Consider the following 10,576-nt stretch of genomic DNA (forward strand, 5'->3'; position numbering starts at 1 on the left):
CTAACTTCAACACGTATGCTAATATATACTTGTGATTAGGGATGAAAACGGATGGAATATAGTCAAAAACTAGCTCTATCATATTCGTTTTCATTTTTTGAATCAGAAACTCGGATATGAAAACAGAATCAAATATTATTGAATACAGATACGGAGTTAATGTGAATCAAAATGAACAGAGTGACGAATATTAATTAGAACATAAAAAAATTATATAAACGTTTTTAGTGATCTAAAAGCAAATGCTAAAAAATAAATTATGATAAAATAACTTCAAATCATCGCTAAATTTAAGGCTAAAAATTCAAACTTTGGCTTATAAGTATAAACAGATACGAAAAGATTTGGTTGCGAGACAAATTACCTGATGACACTAGAGTAAACAATAGCAGACTAAAAACCATCTATGGCCACTTCTATGTACATGGGGAGGAAATAGAGAATGGCTGCTGCCTATCAGGGCAAGGGCAATAAAAGATATGACTGCTTTACTCTAAAACGTGTTTGAATTAATTAAAACAAGCTCTACAGTCGATACATACATTAGCTATATATCTCTATTCACATTCTATGAAACTAGAATTTTCTTTATTTATCACAGGCTTCACACTTTACGAATCTTGCCTTTCTTTATTTGTCAAGGGCTAGTAATTTCTCTAGAAGAGCTTACCTAGGAGCACGAATTAATTAGATCTCACACTCCCAGCGAAGTTGATGAAACGATCATCTTTTGGCTTGTCAGTGGAAAAAGTCAAATAATATATTTACAAATTAAAAATAATTAAAAATAAAACTTTATATACGTGCTCATAACGATCTAAAAGTCAAAACTAAAAAAATAAACTACAACGAAAAAACCTCAAAATCAACTTTAAATTTAAGGTTAAAAATTTAAAATTTAACTTATAAACATAAACAAAAGCCAAAAGATAAAAGTCGGACTTTAAGACCACGTCGTCAAAAGAGACACCAAATTATATAGCATGCGTTAAAAAGGGAGCCAAATTAATCCAAGTTGAAATAGGAGAGGGCAATCGGCAACAAATCATCTTATCTAATATGTGGAAATATCAAACTGAGTTTGTGTTCTTTACCGATGATCGAATATGAAATTTTATCGGTATGTTTTTCAAACTTCTAAACAGCATATTTTAGGTAAACAATTTCTATATGAAAACTCCTGACTGACATTCCTAATATATAATTTTCACTTTTTATAGGTTAATTTAATCGTTTATACCCTTGGAACTATCATGAAAAACACTACCTTAGTGTGGTATATTTGGAGTGTTTCCTTTCATTTTTCTTTTTTCTTTTGGCATTCTTTTCTTGATTTTCTGGTATTTCTGGCATGGTTTAATTATTAGCATTGGCTTTTAAATCCAAGCAATTATTGTTTCGGGTGAAACAATGGAAGCGATATGCAGAAGCTTTGCTACGCATTCAAGGCCAGATTAAGGGTTGCTCTAATTTACATATTGCATATACCCACAAAACTATATTAAACCTAATATCTCCTTCATCAGTGAGGATTCTCTGCAGCACTATCAATGCAGATAAAAGGTAAGCTTGTTATCTCGTATAAATCCTACGCGATTATTACATGAGACATACGTAACTTCGACATGTACTATTAAAATATACTTCATCTGTTTTTTTATTTGACACCATTAACTTTTAGATCTATATGTCACTCTTAATGCTCTTTTAGTAATAAACCAAACCATAATAAAACAATTAATAATTATATAATTTTGTTAATAAGACAAATGATCAAATACATAAAAAAATCAATAACATCGAATAAAAAAGAATATGGAGAGTAGCATACATCGATCCACTGTAGGCATATATCTGCAGGTTTCAACATATTCTCTTTTTTTAGGCCTTTTTCATTAAAGAGAGAGAGAGAGAGGGGTTTGAATGCGAATACAGCACAAGTTACAACAGCCTGTAGTTTACTTCAGCTTTTGAGCTGGTGAAGACTAGGCCACCAACGAAATTAAGAAAGGTTAAATTCTCGTAAGCGCTGAAACATCATATCTACTGTTTGTCGAGGGGAATTGTTTCAACATATTCTCTCCCACAAAGAAAATAAGGCCATATAATGTTATCCAGAATAAATTCTCTACACCACTTTGTTTGATAGCTAGATGCCGTTTTGACACTATAAAAGCACGGCCAATGTTACCACCGTAAACTCAGAGAGCCAATTAACACCACAGATTAGACAAAAAATTAAGAAGAAGGAGAAAGAACACTTTGACAGATTATTAATCATGTCTTACAACGGGAGCAGTGTCATGATCAGCCCTGTGGTGCAAGGTAAGGAGCAGAAGGACATCATGAACAATATGCAGGTAATTAAGCAATTAAACAAATTTAAAAAAACCTTGTTGCAAATATTATATATATATATATATATATATATATATATATATTAGTTTGGCACACATATTTTGCAGTAACTATAAATGATTAATCCATGATATTAATTGATGGATCATGCTTAATTTTACCTGTTAATTGTGATCTTAGAACCACAACATTGGCAACAGCACGAGTGTCCCAGTGAGTGGCTCATGCTTCAATGGAACCTCCTTTCTCAGTGGCAACTCTGTCAATGCACCGCCGCCGCCGCAGGTAAAGAAGAAAGGTCCATAAATATACTTTACTTAGCCCAGTAATTTTCTGCAAGTTAATTATTACTGCTCCCTTCTAATCACATAATAAAAAAATATTTTGGGTCTGCCTACTTTCGTCCATGATCAATGGATATATTTTATATGTGTTACTAAATTTAGTAGTATCGGTATAAATCTAAGTGTATCTAAAATATCTTTAATTGTAAAATGAAGGTAATATTTTTTTCTAAAAACAAAATCTAATTGATGCTATTAACAAAATTCTACTGCTGATGCTTGTTGCATTCAGATGCCAACTTATTCTCTTACTGGAATAAGAGGAAACGCAACCTTTTAAGCCGGCGGGGGCAAGAGGAGACCAACATGAGCTTCAAAGATGAATGAATGAATGAATGAATCAATCAATCAACTGAAACTCTATGTATCGTAATATACACCCAAATAAAACCGCTTAACAGCGTGTTTGTAATCACACAATGTGTGTTTGAATGAATAAAATCATGGGCGTTTTGTGTGTATATTTTATATCTCAGAATACACGTACAAACTCGTTATGAATGCACACGCGCACACCTTGACCACGCTTATTTATCAACAAATTTGTGACTATTTATAAGTATACTATATTATCTTTCCAAAAGTATGTTGCACGTTAGTATAACTATACAAATTCCATTCGACAATTTATACTCCAGTTTTACATGATAGTTTTAAACAATACATTCATGGTCAAAGTTCAATTTGCATTGGTCAACGGTGACATAGAAAAAAGAGCAGAGAGAGAGCATGCTCATATGAGGAAGTTCAATAGTATACCCAGCTACTAGCTCTAATTCATTTATAGCCAATTTAATAGCCAACTCATACAATAGTTACCTACAAAACATATATCACCATGTCCCACATATCATACACGCATTGTGTATTGGAGTTCGTGCTGCAGCTGGCTACAAATTAGTAGCCCATTCTTTTTCTCTCTTCTCTCTTATCTATTTAAAATATATTTATAGCTAGCTTATAGCCTGCTATACTATCGTACCTTCTCTAAAAAAGGGAAAAAAAAGAAAAAGAAAATCTGAATTGAGGCCCAGTAGTGGCCCAAATCAACATAGCCGGCCCAGCCCAACACTCTCTTCACAAGGCAGGTTGCAAAGCAACGCATTTCGTTCGGCTTCCTCCGCTCGATTGCTCGCGGCGAGGAGCGGCGGCGGCGGCGAGGGAGGAGGAGGAGGAGGCTGGTCTCGCCTCTCTCCGTCGTATCTGTACTGCTCCCCCGCCTCGATCAAAGGTAGAAGCCCCACCCAACCTGATGCCCCCTCCTCTGATCAGCAGTTTACAGCTGAGAAATTTCCTCCTCTTGGTTCGAGGAGGAATCTTTGTTTTTTTCGTAGACGTGCATTTTGCTCGTTGTGGATGTGATGATCGACGGCGGGTGACCTGGACCTGGAGGGAGGTGGACTCGGTTCTTGATTTCTTGCGTTTCTTTTTTTTTTTTTGCACTAATGTTGGAAACCTATGCTCTGTTCTTCTGGGTCAGATTATTTCTCGCGTTAAATGGTACAATTTTATACAAAATTTATATCGTCGTTTATACTGTTAAATAATTATAAAAAATCGAATTTCAACAAAATAATTATAAAAAAAATCAAAAAATATTTCTCTTTTATCTTCTGGAAGAACACAACCCCATATTAGTGCGTCCTCACTCGTACGTGTGTGTGTGATTAGTTTTCAGTGGGTGCTGTAATGCTCGCTTGTATTGTATTGCTACTGTGTTAACTGGATCAACAATTGAAGTATAGGTGCTACTGCAATTCGGTTATTTCTTTCCTTGGTTCCTCAAATTATCTTGATCAGCAATTGAAAATTGTTGACTGAGTGATTTTGTCTTTTTGAAATTAGGGAGGGGTCTCCCCCATTGCTGACCAAGTGGTAGAAACTAGGTGGTGGACTGGTTCACTTGTCGATGTAGTAAACGGCTCCTCAAATTATCTGAGCATGTTGATGCAACTTGCATGGGAATCAGTGGTGGGACTTCAGTCGTTTTATGCTTAGTTGTTTCAGTGTGATTACTTGGGTACTGTGGTGTTTGATTCTAACAAATATGCCAGTTCAGTAATTTCAGACACCGGACTACTATCTTATATTCTCGTATTGACTTATCAATTGCAGACATGTAGACTGTAGTCTAGTTTTATTTTGTTTCTTATAGGTTAATTTTTATTTCCCCAGATAACTGTGGAAAAATAAATAGCATGCCAGCTTTATCATGTCTTGATGATTTTACTACTGTAATTTTATCACCCTCACATTGTATCATGCTGATCTTATTAGTTTCACCCCAGCACCCGGCTACCTGGTGATTGCGCAGCTTGTTCGTCTGCATTTCACAATGGAGGACCTTCCGGATGCACTTATTGGAGAGATCATCAAGAGGATTAGCAACACAAGTGATCTGAGCTCTCTTTCCCTGTGTCAAAGCGTCTCTACAGAATTGAAGCAGAGTACAGGTGTTCGATCCGCATAGGCTGTAGCCCTCGTCCAGCAACAGATGCCATAGTATCACTGTGTTCTCGATTTCCCAACTTGTTGAAGGTAGATATCGATTACTCCAGTTGGACACAAGGACAAGGGAACCAGTTGGACAACCATGCTCTTCATATGCTTGCATCATACTGCCCTTCACTGAGTGATCTCACCTTAAGCTTCTGCTCATACATTGATGACACTGGTATTGGTTATGTAGCTTCTTGCATGAAATTGATGACCCTGAGGCTAAACTCTGCAACAAGAATAACATCGAGGGGGCTTCTCGCTGTGGCTGTTGGTTGCAAGAATCTATCTGGTCTCCACCTCATCAATTGCAATAAAATCAGTGGAGAATCTGACTGGCTGAAGTAACTTGGCAGTGATGGATCATTGGAAGAGCTCGTGGTAAAGGATTGTGATGGAATCAGCCAGTTCAGTCTCCTATTGTTTGGTCCAGGATGGTTGAAGCTCCAGAGGTTTGCGTTCGTGCACAGGAATCTATTTATTTTCAACATGTTTAATCCTCAAGATCCCTCGTACATACCGAATTGCCGTTATAGATATGATTTCTGCAGTGAGAATTTGAAGGAATTGTGTTTGGGACGGATTATAACCGTTGATGAAATTGGACTTTGTTCTGTCCTGGGAAAATGCAAATCATTGGAGAAACTCTGTCTTCAGTTTGTTCTTGGACTAACCGACAGTGACATAGTTACACTCGCCCAGAACTGCAAAAACCTCAAAAGCATCTCACTTCAGCTTGAGCCTATGTTCTGTGAAGAACCTGAAGGTAGGGTTTTCAGGACACCACTGACTGATGATAGCCTCAAGGCTCTAGCTCTTGGGTGCCGTATGCTTCAAGCTGTTGAGCTCACAATGTTTTCTTGTGAGCCTTCCTATCCAGAAATAGGCTTCAGTCAAGAGGGCCTTGTGATGCTTTTTCAGTCTTGCCCGATTCGCGATCTCGTGCTATGCGGCGCTAATATCTTTGATGACGAAGGGATGAAGGCCATCTTATCTGCGCGTTTCCTGGAGTCACTTGAGCTTATGGATTGCAAAGCGATAACTGATGCTGGGATCCGCTTGCATGCATATAGTCCATCGCTGGTTAACCTCACACTGCGGCAGTGTGACGGTTTTTCTGATGCTGGTGTCAGTGAGATCGTTTCTTCACGAAAGTTGAATTCTCTGATCATTGAAGGCTGTAGCCGGGTCTCTCAGAAAGTTGTGCTAGGGGCTGCCAAATCTGTTCACTGTGATCAACACTACCCAGGTTATGGTGAGCTAGATAGATCGAGCGTGAAATCTGGGCTGGATTTGGTCCCCAAAATCTTCAGTTGGGTTTGGGACTCCCCCTTATGAAGTAAGTATAGTTAAGTAGTTGCTTAGTAGAAATTGTTCATGGCTGTTGTTTTGAGTTCTCATTTTCCTGGACCATCTTTTGGTTCTCATATTAATGCTGTTCGTGCTTGTAATGGTGAGGCATCTGGTATGTTAAAACCATGGTAATGGTCACCAGTATGGTACACTGTGGCTCATGATATATTTCTTGTTGCTTTCATCTCCATTGTTCTTTCCAAATCTAGCCAACTCAGTTCTTCATTCAAGCAAACCTTTATACCATTTCACAATATAAGACTTTCTAGTATTGCCTAAATTTATATAGATGCTAATAAATCTAGGCATATATATAAATTATATACATTTATCAATTAATAAATTTAGACAAAACTATAAAGTCTTACCATATGAAATGAATGTATCAGTTGTTTAGCCTTCCAAAGATAGCCACCTTTTTTTAGGCTTCCCTTGTTGACTTCTGATTATTTCTTTAGAATGCTTTAATTGGCATTGTTTCTCGCAAATGACACAGGAGATTATGTATTACTTAAGCTTATATGCATCCAAGATTGCTGCTACTGTAATACACTTATGATATTTAAAAAAACTGAAAAAAATGATAGAAACAAAGCAATCACTCATGATATTTTTTAAAAAAACATTGAGAAATTTCCTTCATTCAGATTTATTTTTAAATGCCTTTAATTTGAATTGGTCAGCTTACTACATGGATTATACGCTTGTGGCTCCGTTTAAGATAGCTGAAATTTTTTTTTTTTGAAAAACCATAGCTGAAAAATTTAGACCGGTGGATAATCCAATTACTGTGATAGTTATTTAAGAGTACAAACGAATAAATTAACTACTGCTAAAAATTATAAAACTATCTTAACAAAATCATATAAGGATAATCCTTTATTCCTTTTTCACAGAACGCACATCTGGAAGCTTAGAGCATCCTCAACAGCTCATCTATCACATCCTTCATCTTGAAAATAGAGAATGAAGACTGCAAATTAAGCTCCAACAGAACGGCTATCCTATCTATTTTTAGATGTCATCCATATTAAGGGAGAACTTTCATATTTAGATGATCTCTCCGTCCTCCAAAGAGATATAGAAGATGTCATATATGGATGATCTAGTAGGGTACAGATAGATATAAGGGATGAAACTAGTTTAGATGATCATCCAAATAAAGATATAGATGACCAAATTTAGACGAGCTGTTGGGATGCTATTAGTAAGCGTACGCAAAACTAGATGCTTCAAAAGTGTGTATACTAAAATCCAAAATCGTGGCAGAATCCAAAATTGATTGTAAGCCCAGCAGCCCAATACACGAAGCCCAGAAGCCCAATACACGAAGCCCAGCCCAGCCCAACTCCACCACTGCGACCTCCCCCTTCCCTTGGCATCTCCAGCGCCGCCGCCACGGTCCCGCCCAGCCACCATTCGCCGCGCGCGCCGCCGTCGCCGCCGCGCCAAACTCCGCCGTCCAAGGCTCCAGGCTTCTGAGCTCGGTAAGGCACTGGTCCCTTCTCTTTTCCTACTGAAAAAACCCGCTCGCGCTGCTCTCGCCGCCGCCTGCTTCTTGACGTGTTGGAGTCCCCAAGCAGCCTCATCTGCTTTTGGTTTGATTGAAATGAGGAAAAGAAAGAAAAGGAGGGGATTCTGGGGTTTCAGAGAATCGTTAGTGTGTTCTTCAGCTCTTTGGTGAACATTTTGGAGCTAGGAGTAATCATGGGCGTTTTTTGTTAGCAATTGCTACCCGATTCTTCAAATCTTGGGAGCGTTTAAGCACTTGCTGGAGAATCTGTGTTGTGTATTTACAACTAGCTTGCTGGCATCTTTGTGTGATAGGAGTTCTTTTACTCTATGGGCTAATTCATTCTTATGGTGGTTGGTATCAAAGTTTCAGGTTTATTGGAATGAATTTAGCCCTAATAATGAAGATCCAAGGCTAATGATTTCGCCTCAGAAGCTGCCTGTCTTCTGTGGCAAAAACTCGCTGCTTACTGATTTGCTCTTAATCACCACTGTTCTAAAGTTGATGTGCTATGCAACAATTTCTTATTTGCGAAACAAATATAAGGTTATAAGGTTCAGATGGGCTTTGCTTGCTTACTCAACAGAAAAAAAAATTGAATAGTTCCTCCGTACTGTTGGGTGTATGTTAACCTTTGCTTGATAGTTCCTAACTAAATCTCGGTTCTTCAGGAATGTATCTCAATTTTCTCTTGACTTACTGAACCAGTCATTTTGATAAAATTTATGTTGGGCTCAACCTGTATATGAATTGGTATATACGTGCATTTTGGGGATTTATGGTTGTGGACTTAACAATGACTATGTTAACCATATAAAAGATTTAATGATTAGGCCATGGTATTAGTATTTATTCAATTCTTAAACTAATCACAACAACAAAATTTTATGTCTCAGAAGATTTTCTCTGTTATTACTATTCCTTGGGGCTAAAGTGACAGGGTTTGTAGCCCAGCGAGACAGGAGGCTGGGGTCCTGGACCATGGCAGTGGCAGGCTTTGAAGAGGAGTGTGTTACCCTAGATTATTAGTGATTGCCTCTAGATCAGCTGAGAGATGCACACTATTGACTGCATCATCTACTACTTTACATGCATACATGGATTTGAAATTATTTTTTCAACCCTGCTGTTCATATTGCCTTTCTCAGTTTTCGCAAAACAAAAATGTGATGGGTGTCAAATACTCATCAAACTTTCTGGAAACATATAATACTAGATAGCGATGTGGGAGTCATGTCCAGGAAAGCAATCGAAGGTTGTGTGACTGGGCATCACATTGCACAAATATATTGCTATAAAAGCCCGGTCTTGAGCCTTTTGTTATAAGTGCATATCTTTGTCTGCTTTCCCACTTCTCTTCTATCATATTTTAGATCCATATGTTTCCCAGAACATCATAAATTTATCTTTCATGTGAACATTACATAGTTATGGCAACTGTCTAGATTTCTTCAGAGTTTTCAGTGCTAAGTAAATTTTTTTTATTTTGTTTTCGTTGCTGTCTAAAACCCTATTTTGCTCCATGTTGATGAAAAAGCTAACTTCTACATTCTCCGGTGTCAGGGTATTTGCAACCAGTGACAACAGTTGCTCAGCTGTGGAGTCATGGCTGCCAAGATACACATAATAATGAAATCTTTTACGAGCCAAGCTAACAAAATTGAAGGGGTTATTCCATATGCACAGAAGATTGGATTGCCAGAATCACGATCCTTGTATACCGTGCTACGATCGCCTCATATTGACAAGAAGTCTAGGGAGCAATTCTCGATGCATGTCAAGAAACAATTGCTGGTACAGAAATCGGAAACGCACGAGCTGCAGAAGAAGCTGTTCTGGCTGAAGCGCCTGCGCCTGCTTGGTGTTCAGTATGAAATCCAAGTCAGTTTCAAGACTCGTTTGGACAGGAAGAAGCTCCAAGCTGCTTTGTAATCTGTTCCAAAGCTTTTTCCTTCTGATGTCTGATGTTGAGATTGTCAAACAGAACATGTGTCCATTAGCATTTCAAGTGAAGACAACATCATTTGGAAGAGTTTACAGGAATGTTGTAGTAGTAATCCATCCAAAACTTTCAGATGCTGTCAACTACCAAGATGCAGCATGATATGTAATAAAACAGATATGCTTCCATTCCTGGGATTCTCCTTGGTTTTGTTTCTAATGCCAATTTAACAAACCGTCACATTCTAATCATGTAATGCCTTCTACTTCCTCCGTTTTACGATATAAAACTTTATATCATTACCTAGATTCATATGGATGATAATGAATCTAGATGAATCAGACACATATAATAAACCTAAATTGTAACCGAAAAGAACTAAAGAAATTATTTTTGCTTAAAACACAAAAGTTAACTAAGTGAAAATAAAATCATTTGAATAATTGGGGACCCAAAAGGCCACGAATACGTATGTTGTATTTGTTATGTCCAAATTGATTACCAGCATATATATTTATACAACACAAATCACAGAGAGAACGAATAAAAGCCTCAACAATTAAAAGTCGT

The 10,576-nt window shown here is 37.5% G+C and overlaps 3 protein-coding genes across 3 annotated transcripts; all 3 read left to right on the forward strand.

Moving 5' to 3' along the window:
• The first annotated feature begins 2,216 nt into the window (after positions 1–2,216).
• On the forward strand, positions 2,217–3,163 carry LOC107305435. The gene is made up of 3 exons (XM_015843121.2): positions 2,217–2,360; positions 2,539–2,643; positions 2,935–3,163. The coding sequence occupies exons 1-3, from the start codon at positions 2,280–2,282 to the stop codon at positions 2,980–2,982; spliced, it is 234 nt and encodes a 77-aa protein (XP_015698607.1). The 5' UTR covers positions 2,217–2,279; the 3' UTR covers positions 2,983–3,163.
• Positions 3,164–4,619: 1,456 nt separating this feature from the next.
• Positions 4,620–6,700, forward strand: LOC102716469 (F-box/LRR-repeat protein 14). Its single transcript, XM_040529846.1, is given in 3 exon segments — positions 4,620–4,673; positions 4,991–5,113; positions 5,116–6,700. Coding segments are annotated over 3 exon segments (1,557 nt in total). The 5' UTR covers positions 4,620–4,660; the 3' UTR covers positions 6,537–6,700.
• A 2,969-nt stretch (positions 6,701–9,669) lies between these two features.
• LOC102716750 (ribosomal protein S10, mitochondrial) lies at positions 9,670–9,996 on the forward strand. Its single transcript, XM_006664534.1, has one exon. It carries the CDS (start codon positions 9,670–9,672, stop codon positions 9,994–9,996), a length of 327 nt encoding a protein of 108 aa, XP_006664597.1.
• The last annotated feature ends 580 nt before the right edge of the window (positions 9,997–10,576 follow it).

Source organism: Oryza brachyantha, chromosome 12 (genome assembly GCF_000231095.2).
Source record: "Oryza brachyantha chromosome 12, ObraRS2, whole genome shotgun sequence".
NCBI classification, from domain to species: Eukaryota; Viridiplantae; Streptophyta; class Magnoliopsida; order Poales; family Poaceae; genus Oryza; species Oryza brachyantha.

Bases quoted from the DNA above. Each gene is read 5' to 3' on its own strand.
- LOC102716750 (XM_006664534.1), top strand. From the start codon at position 9,670: ATGGCTGCCAAGATACACATAATAATGAAATCTTTTACGAGCCAAGCT.
- LOC107305435 (XM_015843121.2), top strand. From the start codon at position 2,280: ATGTCTTACAACGGGAGCAGTGTCATGATCAGCCCTGTGGTGCAAGGT. The intron at 2,361-2,538 runs GTAATTAAGCAA...TTGTGATCTTAG, and splicing joins ACATCATGAACAATATGCAG to AACCACAACATTGGCAACAG. The intron at 2,644-2,934 runs GTAAAGAAGAAA...TGTTGCATTCAG, and splicing joins ATGCACCGCCGCCGCCGCAG to ATGCCAACTTATTCTCTTAC.